At 38.1% G+C, this 15,287-nt stretch overlaps 1 protein-coding gene across 1 annotated transcript in view; it reads right to left on the bottom strand.

Annotated features, from left to right (window-relative positions):
- LOC117422305 (formin-1-like) overlaps positions 1–15,287 on the bottom strand; it is a 132,985-nt gene that overhangs the window by 56,765 nt on the left and 60,933 nt on the right. The window contains 2 exon segments of the mRNA XM_058987413.1: positions 5,493–5,580; positions 14,930–15,071. Coding sequence (XP_058843396.1) covers positions 5,493–5,580; positions 14,930–15,071 — 230 coding nt within the window.

The following is a 15,287-nucleotide window of genomic DNA, read 5'->3' as shown; positions in this document are numbered from 1 at the left end:
TCTACAGTAATGGTCCCTGTATTCTGACTGTTGATTAAAATAAATGCTGATAGGTATGAAAGTTTACTAATGTTTTGCTTGCCTCTGTTTTGTGCATGTTTCGACTTTTCTTGGATGTATCTTTTTGGCCGTTTGAACAGCAAAATCATGAAATAACTCCCTTGCATGCAAACATCCAAGTATTCTTACTGCAAGCTTTGTTTATTTTTAAAAAACTACAGATTTTACCTCTGATGTAGTTTCCTGGTGTACCAAAAAAGGGTTCCCTGAGGATGCCGAGTTCTGCAAGACCACAATCAGTTTCACATGAAATACAAGCACTGATAAATCAGTGTTGAATAATTTGTTTCAAATTTTATTTTAAATAGCACTTTGCTATAGTAATGTTGTCCTGTATATATTGTGTAATTTTAAGGTTATTAATATGATGATTATTAGCTAGACATGCAAGTAGATTTTACTTGTAACATGTCCAGCTGCTGTCTTCAACGAATAAAGATATTTGTGGCCACTGCTACTTATAAGAAGGGCTTGTCCTCATAATCACAAAGGTAAGAAAGTGAAAGAGTGAATTTACACGTTAAAAAATAATTGTGTAAATGTATCGCATTACAGCCAAAAACATTTATATGTCTCTAGGGGTGTATTATAAAGGTCTGGTGACGATAGGTGCAAAATCATTATCGTGTTCACCATGTAGAGTGTGACAGACTGAGACAGATGGACGGACCGACACGGTTAGCCAAAATTGTACAACAGAAAGACTGATGTGACATTGCCAGTTTCTGCACTAGCTGTAAAAGCAGTGATAATCTTCAAGGCTCAAGACTTTTACATTAACATTCATAATATAACTGCGTCTATGTAAATGGGGCAGCCTCTTCTGGGTTTATACAGTATGTAGGGTGTATGTGCTATAGTAATATGTATACAGTAACATGTATTTTTTTTTTAAATCACGCCATGAATCCGTTGTGATTTCTTATTGTTTTCAACCCCTTAGCAACGTCGAAATGACCTTATAAATTGTTTATTTTTTTTACTCTGTGGTAGGTGTAATACGTCAGAGGCAATTCGTGTTGGCCCTGCCTAGCTTTTCAATGTTCTGATGCTGAGAAACTGTTACATTGCAAGAGCAGGGCGTTATCATTTAATGTTCAAACTGCAGCCAAAAAGCAATGCAATCCATTGAATCGGGGGAAACTTGCACGCAATGATGGTAAACTTATTTTTTTTGTTAATCTCGTAAGACCTAGACATAATGCCTTTTAACAGTTAATTAACAACTAAACTTAAATAAATGGATAAATACTTATCAATGTAATACTTTTTTTATGCCACCAGAAAAATGAACTGCAGAATATTCAGTCAATTTTCACGCAAAACGATTCAAAGTCAGAATGGGATCTCCAAGATTTTCAGAGTGCATGTCCGCTGCTTCATGGTGGGATTAGGAAAATTTGCTGTGGGGTGATTTTCACATCTTATTAAAATGGATTACGCATGCCTCAACAGTCCGTTTCTCAACAACCTACCTTGAACTATTCAACAATGTATCAAATGAGCACACAGTGGGGACAGGTGTGGGAAGTTCTGCCCAGATACCCCAGCATGGGCAGATCAAAGGGCTGGGAATGTGGTGCCACTCTACCTCTCACTCAACACATCAGCAATAAGGAGCCGTGCTCTCCTGTGAGTTTCGGTGGTCGAGTGCTGAAGCAAGTTTACCTTCATTCTGTGGAAACTAACCAGAACCTCTGCAGACCCCGAGCCCTTTAGTGGCTGTAATTACAGTCAATGTCAGATGTCTTTTTAATTTGCCAACAGCTCTGGGTAAAAAGGGCTGATTCTTTAGAAGTCCTTATTAACTGGCTTCCCTACATTGTCAGATTAGATTGTCCATTTCACCTACACCTCACACTAAGTCGAAAGGAAGTCGACACATGCTGTGAAAAGCTGCTAATTTTATTGGTGGTTCTCTATATTTAAAAAAAAAAAAGAAGAAAAAAAATGCTGCTTGGCCAAATGTGCTTTTTCACTTGTATATGGCTGGTAAATTAAGGCAAAGGTTTTTATGTGGCTCTACGGCATCTGCACACAACAACATTAATTTATATAGAGAAGGATCATTAGTGCACTGTTGTACCCATTAGGATATAATAACCGTCACTGAGGACAAAAAACAGATCAGCTTCACGCACTTAGACTAGCAGGCGCATGCATTAAAACATTGGCTGATGAAATTCACATGATTTGACCTCTCTCTATTGTTTAGTGTTCAGGTTTGTTCTCATGGTTTCTATGGACCTGACACAGCAGGTTAATCATGAGCAGCTATTTTTGATTTTACTCGATGTCCAAAGATTTCTGTACGTGTGCGGGACAGAAAAGCGAACAGATAAAAAGCTGGCTGTAGCAGTATTTGTTGCATTATGACAGCAAACAAAACAGAAGTCCATTTGCCAAGGTGTTCTTTTCTAATTCGGAAACGGTTGTAAATAACAACAAATAAAAGCTTTATTTTTTCCTGGAACTAGTTAGGATCGGTTACATTTTCAAGTGGAGAAGAACGAAGAGAAAGGGTCTGTCCAGGAAGTAAAAAAATGTAATTTGCATTTGGCAGGTCCAGTGAGAAATTTCACCAGGAAAGTTGAGCACGTGGAATTTGACCATGGCAACAGACTCCCACTTGGAGTAACACTGTGACCTACAGACAGTGCCAGCCACTCACAGCTCTTTACACTGTCATGAAGTCCCGGCTTCCAGCCTTGTGCTGTCTGATTTTTCAGGGTGGATTCATGCCAGTAATCCATTCTAATATAAAGCAGCTTTTGATTCTTAACGGTCTTTTACAACAATTTTGTTGCAAGCACAAATATTCATTTGGTTTTCATATTGTTGCTAAAGACTCCCGGTCATTTGGCCACAAAAAAACGTTTCCATTTAATTTAATTTGATGCAGTGGAAATAAATGTACAGTGTAGGTACATAATAGTAACGTACCTCTCTACCTACAATATAACCTACACAATGAGGTATCAGTACTGTCCTCTACATTATGTTGAATAACTGCATGTACTTGTTATAAGACTACTGTGAATTGGAAGAGCTTGTTTTTGTTAGAGAAGGCAAGTAACTGTGACAGTAAGAAATTGAGACAGACATCAAAAGCCCTTTAATAAGGAGAACCTTATTAAAGGAAGTTTTTATAGTTCAAAGTTTAAAAAGCTTCTAGAATGCAAACATCAAAAGAAGACATTACAGAAACAGAGCTTAAAGAGCTGGAAGAATTCTTGGGTAAAGAAAACACTATGGGGTCATATATCAAGATTGACCGACATAGCGCTAAACTGTTGTAAAGCAGCGCTCTTCTGCAGCACAGATTTTACCCCATCCTGAATGCATTAACCGGACAGTAAGCTGCCACATTTAAATGCGTAAATGCTGAAATGTGCTGCCCTTTTGGAGTAGTCATTTCTGTTTCTCCAAATGAGCTTCCTCGTAGTGTTCGATTTAGGTAGCTTATTTCTGTCTAGTCTGAAAATCTGTGCTACAGGTGGCCCATTTGAAGGGGGAGGCTCAGATTTCAGAACACCGGCACCTGTGTGCGAGCAGTGCCTGGTTTTATGTCAGCCCTGATTTCCTCCAACAAATCCAAAATAACGCTGCTGCTTAGCCGGTATCGAGCTATAATCTCCACCTCAGGGAGATCAAAAAGGGTAATGCAGACCCTAAATACTATCCCTTCTTCTCAGTACTCTCCCTCTGTTCCTGGGTTGTTCAGGAAGGTTAGGAGCCTGCACTCTACATCATAAGAAATACGTTACGACTGCTGCCATAATGCTCTTTCCTATCAGCTGCTTTCTGACTTTTTCTTTACGCCCAAATAAGACCAATTTGAAATCGGTCTTATTTGTGGACCCTTTTAGAGCAGACTTAATTTACAAATGAGCCCCACCTACAATTTGCCCATGCATATACTTAAAGCTTGACACGACAGAGTGCTTTTTGGTGGTGCTAACATGGCCTTAACTTGCCAAAAGTGTCATGATACATACAGGACAATTTTAAGGCCGGTGTATACTATTTCTCAACTCGTACCATGTTGCTTATTAAATGGGACATAAAAGTATTACAGAACACCCTGCAAAGGTTAAAAGAAACACATTAGGTTACACTTGCGGTGTCATCCGTATCACAGCGTTGTATCTTCAAACATATTGCAGACTCGTTTAAAATTTTCAGTCACACATCAAGGGCCATATATCAACTGGGCAATACTTTTCTCAACATTTACCCGGGAACATTCACTAGGAGAAAAAATGTCTCCTAAGCAACGCAGTGTTCTCCCAATATGCCAATTATTTCAATCAGAGCACCAGAATTGTTGCAGGAGGGAGCATGAACTGGATACACTGTGATGTTTAGAAGAAAAAATCTCTCTCCTGGCAAACATTCTGGAGTAAAAGTTGAAAAAAGTAACTCCTTAGTTTATTCACCTATGATGTGTGAATACAGAAATATCAAAACTATCTTAAATAGGTTGAAAAAAAAATGCTGTGATATGGACAACATGGGACACAGCAAAGATAAAGTAATGTGTTTCTTGTAAACACTGCAGGGGGTTCTGTTACACTGTAAAATATAATTTTAGCTTTATATAAATTAATTCTTACAGACATCTTCACATATGTGCATGAGCAAGACTATGGAGTTTCTATATTCATCCATGACTTCAAAAGCTCTCAAACAGGTAGTCATAAAGTTGGATGTCACAGAATGTTCTAATGTTGAATTCAGAATAAAACAGAGGTTATGCTGGTGGGATCACAGAACCAACTAAAAGTAAATGTGGGATTACATGAGCTTGACCCTTGCAGTCCCTCATCAAAACTTAACTAGAAATGAAGAGCTTGGGGGTCATCTAGGGCAGCAGCGTGGAGTAGTGGTTAGGGCTCTGGACTCTTGACCGGGGGGTCGTGGGTTCAATACCCGGTGGGGGCACTGCTGTTGTACCCTTGAGCAAGGTACTTTACCTAGATTGCTCCAGTAAAAACCCAACTGTATAAATGGGTAATTGTATGTAAAATAATGTGATATATTGTAACAATTGTAAGTCACCCTGGATAAGGGCATCTGCTAAGAAATAAATAATAATAATCTTTGAAGGGCACAAAGTGAAATAAATAAATAAATAAATAAATAAATATCCTTGGGGGGTGGAGAGTAGTCATGGTTATGATCCCAACTTTGAACCTGGGATGGGGAATCTAATGAATCTCCTCCTAGCAGCTGATGAGTTAATAATACTGACATCAGCATAAGACACATACTTACCTCTCCACTACTGAGCTGGCTCTTTAGTTGAATGGTAAGATGTTCCTCTTGGAACCGCATGGTTTGTGGTTTGTTTCCAGCCCTTGTCTTCCCATTCAATTCAATGAGCTGAGATGTCAATTCATTCCAATGTGATGGACTGATTGTGAACTCACCTTGCTGAATATCCTTCATGTCCAGGTGCAGACTAGATATCAGGATCCCAACAGTTTGAGAACGCTTCCCATCCAACAGCTTAACAATCTACAAGAGAAAGAAAAACAATTACAGCTGTCAATATAACACACTGGTAATGATATAAACCACGCTAGCTTGTGGTAATACAGGACGGGTCAAAGCAGCATTTTTGTTCTGTTAAAACAAACAAACAAACAAACCCTACACATAATTTCCAGTGGAACTGCAGTAGAAGATCCAGTATTTCAATGTTTGAATACAGCGTTCTTCTGTGCTAAACATGTTTGAAAATGTAGGCTCAACTTTCAAAGTTTTACGGTATTTCAATTTCAGAAACACATTTGCAATTTGTTCAGCCTTGATGTATCAGAATCTGTACACTCTAATCTGTGCAATTCTCAGTTGAATGTCAGTCCTCCAAAGTCGGCATAGTGCTGAGTTTCATACATCATGGTTCTCCTCCAAGTAACATTTTGTTGGTTTTAAAGTACAATTTAATTATTTTTTTCTTTGACTCATTGCTTTGAATTATATGGTCTTGTTTTGAACTATTTTTTTTTTTTCCTATTGTGTTTGGCTATTGTCAGTCTATATGGTTATACCATGGTCATTTTTCAGTTTTGCCCATGCTTTTCCCATGATTTGACCTTGCATTTATCATAGTTCATCATGGTTTGCCATGTTTTTAATATGCTTTACCATACCTCTCTGAGCCTTACAATGCTTACCTGTGATTTACCATGCTTTCACTATACTTTATTACAATTTGTTATGCTTTTACTATGGGCAACTTTTATAAGGGACAGTTCACAAAATGCTTATAAAAAAAACAGTACACTAATATAATGTAAATTTTAGAATAAACTATCATTACTATCAAGGGGCTCCGCAATTATCAAAGCTTTCAAAATCTTTCCTCTCCTTTGCATTAAAACAATCTATTTCCCCAGACCCTTTCACTTTCCATGCAGCAAAGTTCTTAGTAACAGATCTTTTTTTTATATATAGATACACCATAAACTTCATGAAAATATTAAAGTGTTTATTTAATATTCTCTTCGGATAGGTAGGAATTACAGCCCTGAGCAGTCACACAAGGTCATCCCTGTGAGCTCTACACATGCCTTCTGAACTTATACACTTGGCAGAAGATTAACTTCTAACAGGGATAATTACAGGCTCTGGCAGTATGTAATTTGTACAGCTTTCTGTGACCTTCCAATTGACCTTATTCGGGGCAAATTCATACGTTGTCATAATCCCTATTAGACATGCCTTGTTTGAAGCTAAGCTTTTCCAGACTGTGGAAGTGTTAGCACTGTACCGTTGCTATTTAATAACATACGAACCAAGGAATCCCCACCATGTAAAAGATACAAAAAAAATAAAAGCTGTGCAAAAACTAGTGTCTTTATGTGTGAGAAAGTAGGTTTAAAAAAAAAAAAAAAAACTGAACCATAAAATTGAATCTTTCCAACCTGGGAGAGTGGGCTACAGATTTATAACAAACTATAAATTCACAGCATTTTTATTTGTGCGTACACATGGACACAATTACTTACGACTGAATTACCCATAAAGCTAGAAAATGTTTTTGGCAAGGTAAAGCCCCACTTTAAAAGTTAACATTTCTACTTTCTTCATTAAGTTGCAGTTGTTATTATTACTAGGTCTCTTTTGCTACTGAATCATTTGAAGGGGGAAAAAAAACCTTTAGAAGTGAGTATTTAATTACAAAAGGTGAATGTGCAATGCCACTTTAATGAGCCATTATTCACTATTTGACATTAGATTAACTATTTTCCCAGTATAAAAATAGGACTGCATTCTAGGTGTGCCAGGACATATTTTGAATATGTTCCAATGTGAAACTGCTAATGATAATATAAACTACTAATGATACAGTTGATAGTATTCAACAACATAGTAGAAATATATATAAATCTATGGGATCAAGTCATGAATGCCAGCAATTACAATTTAAATATATGTTCTATCCAAAATCTTGGCTAGATCAAACCTACTGTGTAACCCTTATAAATGTTTCCCAAAGTGTGATAAAGCATAGTGAAAGCATCCTTGTAAAAAAAATAAAATAAGGAACATCATTGTAAACTATGGTAAATGCATAGTATAATCATAGGAAAAGCGTTATAAAACTGCAGAATTACTATGAAAATGTACTGTGGCAAACTTTTATAAGGGAACTGATTTAACCACAAAACCCACAAGTGACATGATCAGGAACTGTATGGTGGTACATTACAACACTGACTGAAAAAACATACCAATCCAGGCAAAATTCTGATGAAACGCTATTTTTTTCTTTTTGCCCTTTGATGTGTTTATTGAGCCATGTCTTTAGGATCTCTAGTTGCTTCGAGCACATATGATTAAATATTGAGGGTTATTTATCACATCTGTTTGCCATACTTCTCTCTTGCATCTAGTTGCAAAAAGCTCAGTTATTTTATCAGAATTACCCACGCCTATTGAGAAGGAAACAGCACGTGGTCTTCTATGCAAACTGAATTTACAACACAAACAGTAACAACCGTCCACTTGATGTATTTCCTCTGGGAATGCATCAGTGTGTACGACACCTCCAAGAATTATTCAAATGGAAAATTCTGTGACATGAACACCCTTTCTACTTCAAAAAGTCTGCCCTTCAATATATCACTCTTCATATTAGACCATAAATGAAAACACATGCTTGTGATTACTCAAAGCCAGCTAGAAGGTAAAGATAACAGAAAAGTCATTATCTTCAATGTCATCCAGTGTCTTTGATATGATAATCGTCAGCGTAAAAAAAAAAATCAAGATCAACTGAATGGCTTTGATTTAGAACGAACACATGATACAAATTACCTGGTAGTCTCCTATTTGCACTGGTAGGGGGAAAAATGGTGGCAGTGGATGTTTCCGGCAAGAAAGCGCCGCCAAGAGAAAAATGCTCATTTCCATAACGCTCATACATGCCATTTCCTCATATGTCCCGCAGGACTGGTAAAGAACACAATTAACATTGCAGTTCTTCTAGTTATTTTCCAGTGTCTATGAAATGGTCTCAGATAACAGTGCAAGCAGCTACACAGATAGATAGCCAATTTTCCATCTCATGTATATCATAAAACATTTGAAGCAGTACTGGATTAAAGACTAAGAAAGCTTCTGAGAGATAGTACAGTAGTGTACGCAGCAGTTACGCTATACTTAGATCAAGAGGCCACAGAACATGATTATAGAGCAGCGGTTCTCAAACTGTGGGCCGCGACCCGCATGTGCCTTCTAATGGGGTCGCGAATACCTGCGCAATTAAAAAAAAAAAAAAAAGTTTAAGAAACAGGTATGTTACTTTATTATTATTATTATTATTATTAGCACTTTTTACTCAATTGTACTCCCAATGGGTCCCTCGCCCTACCTGCCTTTGTCTGAACGTTCTGAACGGGTTGCCTAGCAACCAACTTTCCATGGCAGCCAATCAGCGGAATGCACCTCTGTCGTGTTTAGTCCAGCCTCTGTGAGTTTTGTTGTGAAGTGAGTTCAAAAAGTTGCTTTATAAATATTTAAAAACTGACAGTGTAATGAAGGGGAATCAAATGGCACCGCAGCAAGAAGTACCGACAAGGACCCCCTCAGCAGTAAAAAAAAAAACAAAAAAAAACTGAAAAGCTTGATGCTTAATGGCTGGCTTTTTCTTGCTTACCCGGCAGATATTTCTGATCACTTCAACATTTCTTAGCATGTCACTCCAAGGATACATCTGTCTTTTCTCTCACTAACTAAATCGAAAGCTGGATCAAAATGCTTGCCTGTGGTCGCGTAAATCGTGGCAGCTTGGAGGCATTTTCTTTTTTCTTTTTTGGTCTTTTTTTACTGTTGGCTGTAAAAATCTTGCGATTGTAATGTTAATTAAGAATAACAAATGGCTATACTGTATATTAGTTTTGATGACATTGCCTTGCAGTGCATGTTTTACTTTTCAAAACCAACTACTGTATTCTGTAATAACACAAGGCAATGGGGTCGCGTATCATTTTTTATTGCTAGTGCAGCGAAGTTTGAGAACTGCTGATATAGAGGGTTCTGTACAAATATTTTGGAGATCATAGGTAAAAAAAACGAACATTGTGAGGATATATGGGTGCTACACATCTTTATTTTGCAGTCAGTGAAGACACTGAGGTTCTACAGCTCTCGCGTCTACATTTGAACAGTTTGATTACCCAGCCGAAAAGGGTTAAATACTTTCTACATAAGATTCTTTAACCTTAGGTGAACCCAGTTGATATGTACAGTAGGCCTCCAGAGAAAAATGTGTTTTCAATGCTATATACTAGTATAAAAGTCATTCTGAAACCATCTGGCACCATAATTACCTACTATTCAAAAAATGAATTGAACTTCAAGGGCCGGCATAGTCTCTGGGTATTTCCACACATGCTGTGGCTTATCTTGCCACAGTACAAGACATGGGGAACAATATGACTCAATAAAAACAGTTTCCTATAGGGGGTGCTCTTGAAGCCCATATCACATAACAATAATCTGTCATGCAACAATGCTGAATGAATCAGGCTACAAGCACATAGCGTTATACAGTAGTGTTCATAGTTTTTAAACCATGCAAAATAGGTTTTAACAGCACCCCTATGGGGAGGTGTTTCTATTGCAACATTGTGTTTACTCACGTCTTGTGCCAAAACCAAGTCAGCACTCTACATAAGCTAGATAAGACACAGCATGGATGGAGAGCCTGTATACATGCTTAAATTAATACATTAATAAATATCCTTGTCTTTTCCCTTTCTACCCACAGTATTCTCACTATTATAATAAAAAATATTCGCACAGATTTTTGTTTAGTTTTTACAACTGTCAAGTCATGTCTAGTTCTTTTACGGGTACCAATTTAGAAACCATGTAAATCAACTTAACCTAAAAATGATTGGACGAGAACTAATGTTACTAAATGGGAAGACCATGAATTTTCTTTTGCAATTGAACTTTAGTCAAATATATCTGGTTTAATTATTTTTACTGCCTATTACTACAGCTGAGTTGGTCCATTCTTTCTTGTTGGATCAAGAAGGATACATGACAATCCAAGCTCTAGAAGTAATGAAAGCTAGTGGCTTGGAATGGTGTTCTGTATCAACATCAGGGGTGTAATGATGTCACGATACGATACATATCATGATATGCAGTGCCTGATGAGCTATTTCTATGATGCATAATAAGATCAAATGATCATTTAATGACATTTTGAAAGACAAACAAGTAATGAATTAGGGAGATAATGCATTAATACCAACTATAAAACACACTTATTCTTCATTCAAGAACCATTTGGTGAACTACAATGAGCTATGCTGTGCTTTCGGTCTTGTATCATGATACAAACGATACATGCCTCTACTACAATATGAAATATAATGTAAAGTAAGTATCGCGATTCCCCCATACACGATGAAACGTTACACATCTAATCAACATGCAAAATCTATCTGAGCAGTATTGATGAGCAAGGACGTTAACGCAATATCAATACAGATCTCTGCCTCCGCTCCAAAAAATGGGAATTGCAGAGTCCATGTTTCCCATCCTATTGGGCTATTGAGAACACAATCATTCTAAGAAATGTTATCTCGGATGTACTTGAGATGTTCTTGTCTTTCCAGATTCTGTCGGGTTTTGCAAACTGCTTCTATTGCGAGGGCAATTCTACTTTGGATTTCTGTTTCAGAACTTCTTGCCATCAGAATTTTCCATTGTCATTACTTTGCTTTTTCCTGATCTCTTTATGATGTCACAGAACCCTTGACAAAATATTTTCTCTTATTCCATTTGCATCCCATTATTCTATATATATTTTTTGCACAAACCTACGTATGTACATCAAGAGTACAAAGATATATATGTTTTCAATATAGCTTTCTATACTCCTGTTGTACCATTTTGGCATTTGGTTTATGACTATAAAAACCCTAAAATATAGATGGTGGAAACTACACAATGGCTGGGTGTGGAGTGAAAAGGGATACTTAAAAGCTAGGTAATGTGTGCCTTGTGCATCTTTGCTCTGTTGTATATAGTCCTTTCATCTTAAAAGGAGTATGTGAAAGACAGTGAAGGTATGGTAATGTAATATATATATAAAGGGTCACACTTTATATCACAATAATGTTGTTTATTTTTTGTCGTTTCTTATAAATTGATTGTTTGTATAGATATCTGATATCATTGTGTCAAAGGTAACCAACGGGGGGGGGGGGGGGGGGGGGGGGGGTTAAATCATCCCTGGGTAGCTCAAGGGTTAAAAGAGATAAATATCCACTTTGACAGAACAGTTTTAAAAAAAATGAGAAGGTCTCTGGTTACAGACCAACTTCCATTTTCATCATGGCCACCTTGGTTGTATCATGTGTCATTACGTTTGTTTGTAGAAACCTTTTGCAAGGGCCCAGACTGAATGGAGAGCCATCACTCTGCTCGAGTGACTGGCAAACTGAGACTGTGTCGACCTGGAGCCCACCAGGATTGATCTGGTGCAGCGGTGTGGGGTACAGAGCGCGAGAGAGAGGGAGGCAGGCCTGTGGGAACAATCGCCACTAGCTGCTCCCCACACATCAATTAAACCGCAGACAAGGAACTCCAGGCCAGAAGACTGAATCAATGCCAGGCTGCACTTCTCAAAACAATGATGACAGTCCTGAGTGGGGAGGAGTGAGCCACGCTCCCGGAGAGCTCCTGGTTATTACTCCGATTCACGCTGTAAGCAAAGCCATCATCATTCGTGTTTCCAGTGATTGCTTTGATTTTTAATAAAAACGTGTGTATCATCATGCGAATAATGGTGCCAATGGTTGAGGTCCAGGGTTGGAAATAAGACCCGTTCCACCTCTGCATTATCAAAGAATCTAAAGCCTGTGTTACATTCTGTAAACCCTTAATTAAGAACACATATATCCAGTGTCTCAGGGGGTGTGATTGGATATGAAAGTAATGCAAGTGCCTTATTTCAAAGCAGTGTGTACATTGTGTATATTTCGAATAGATTAGCAGAGCAGTGTGTATACTGTGTGTATTTCCGAAGTGACTCAACCTATATGCCCCTCCTTTATTGCAGTTTAGCAGTACAGACGTGCCTTCATGCTCTTCCTTACTGTTAGAAACACCACAGCTTGGACGGCAGCCCACATTTCTTGCATGAATGCTCAGATCAATGCATGAGCAATCTGTAAACTGTCAGACTAACACATGACGATACTTATTGTTTTTCAAGAGAATTACTAACATTCCTCTGGTTGCACCTCATTCCCCAGTTATGTCTGGATTAGTGGATTATAATGCTAATCAATGAACTGGTCTCAAGATTCATTGACATATCTTTCAGTAACGGCAAGGAAATGTCTATAAACTGGAATTTCGCCAGCTATGTCCAGTTTTTTGTTACTTGCTACAATATATGATTTTTAAAATGTATATAGCAAGGTAACCACTGCTACCGATAGCTACCATAGTTAAGGTAGGAAGTCATTGTGGCACATTAGCTGCAGGTCACCATTGCTCTTTATATTTAAATATGTGTTTGGGCTCCCTCTGGTGGTCACACTGTAATTGCAATCTTGCCCTCACAAAGTGAAGCAACAAACACAGGAGAGAATAGGGCAGATTGGCAAGTGTGGTAATAGTGGGTACAAAGCAAAATTAGGAGATTATTTTATTATTAGTGATACTATTATATGTCAGTGCAGATATTTTGCAGGGCTTTGTGTTTCTATTTCTTTACAGTGACATCATTCCATTGAATGACGCACTTTAAACGACATCATAAAAACAAGTCCTGGGCTATTTTTGAAGCTTTGACATGTATAAACATTCCCCAAATGTCTTGATGTTTACACAAAGTAACACACACACATTACCTCACCTAGCCAGAATATAAATTAAAAGCTACAGCCCTCAAAATTGTAATTAACAAACATCAAACATTCAAATGCTTGTGCCAATCAGCTGGTAAAAGTATATTCTGTCATCAGTATTTTAAAATGGTAGTTATATCCGTGCCTTGTCAAGCGACTGCAGTTAAAAAGCCTCTTGTCTCAAGCTCACCAGCTCCAAGATTCCCAGACATTTCACACAATATATTGACACACGTCTATGTTTACACTTAAATGCAATGACAGTGATGGCATGTTCTTGTAAATGTCACAAACCCAACAAAATATCGATTTAAATGTACATTAAGCAGACAGCATGTGTTAGTGAAGGTCCTAATTGTCCTTTTACCATTGATCGTTAAGTTTATCCACTGTGTTGCAATAGTTTTTGGCAAACACAATAAATAAATATAAATCTCAAAGAATCAAGACGTTCTGTTTTGGCTACTGGCTTCATCAGTGTGAACCCTTGGCTGAAACACTAAAACACTGTGCCCTGAGTTCTGGCTCCCACAATACCCTGTTTATTCATTTTGCACCTGCCCGCCAGTGAGCGGAAGTGCCAAGGTTTTGCACTGGACACCTCCGCAGAGAGAGATAAAGAGCCTTTGTTACACAAACAGCACATTCCCAGCTTGCTCACACCGTTAAGTCACTTGGTTTACTGAACACAGTAAAGCATTTTTCCTGGAGGTTGCAGTCATCTGCAGTGCTATAGTAGTATTATGCTTCTAGAATGCATACAGCTTCTAGAATGTATTTCGTAGAATTCTGCAGCTCACATGAGCTCCAACCTGAATATTATTACTGAAGAATGCAGGTCTGGAACACATAGTAAATTTCAGTTATTTGGCTTGCATCTTGAAAGTACTGTTTCACTATAGTGTTCGTTTACAACCAAGAAAGATGTGAAGGGCTCCTGCTGGGAAACAGGGTTCATGTTACAGACGGTGCTGTTGATAGGAATTCTTTACTGTGGGGTCATGATGCCAGCAACCTCATTCATGATATTCAAACAGTGCTAGCTTCTATCTCAAATACAGTGGGGTCTATTTGAATGATCCAAACAATGGCAGATCTTAAATAACTATTAATCCAGCTGGTGTCTTCCAACCGGGGGAGATTTATAGACCCACTTATTAACATTACTACATACAATAAAAATACAGTAAATGTGGTCTGGTTTACACATGTTAGGGTGGCAGTGGTAGTTAACATCTGCCACGGTTCAGCTCAAATAGACACAGTATGTCAAAGGGAAGTCACAGAAAGAAGGGAGTATAACATGCAACCAATGCTTTTTAGACCATCAGTTAAAACTAAAAGAAAGTCCAGTACAGTAAGCATTACACTGAAGAACACATTAGCCAAAATGATTGAGTCTTGAGTTAAATAGTGTTGATGAAGCTACACCTGGGGATTCAGCTGGACCTGGTGGAAATGTCTGCATTATAACCACCCACCTTTTTGGCCTTTGCCTTCTTCTCGTAAGAGTCTGACAGCGGCTTCTTTGTCTGCTGGACAGCAGCTTTGGAAAACAGCTCCTCGAACTCTTTGGGATCTTGGATACTTGGCTCCTCCAGTGACCCCCACAAAGTGCTATCACTAGGAAATGAAAAAACAAATACATGATACTGTGGGTGTGGGTCTGTGTGTAAAAGAACAGAAATCAAAGGTAACACAGAACCGCGGGCAGTTAATGGGGTTTGTAAAAGTTTCCCACAGTAAAGCAAAGTCTGATAAAGCATGGTGAAAGAGGAGTAAAGCATAGGTGAGCATTGTGAAGGACATAGCGGTATGGTAAATTACATTTTAAAACAT

The sequence above is a fragment of the Acipenser ruthenus genome, chromosome 15, assembly GCF_902713425.1.
Source record: "Acipenser ruthenus chromosome 15, fAciRut3.2 maternal haplotype, whole genome shotgun sequence".
Lineage (NCBI taxonomy): Eukaryota > Metazoa > Chordata > Actinopteri > Acipenseriformes > Acipenseridae > Acipenser > Acipenser ruthenus.
Note: the sequence above shows the minus strand (reverse complement) of the source record. Positions and strands in the feature narration are given on the sequence as shown.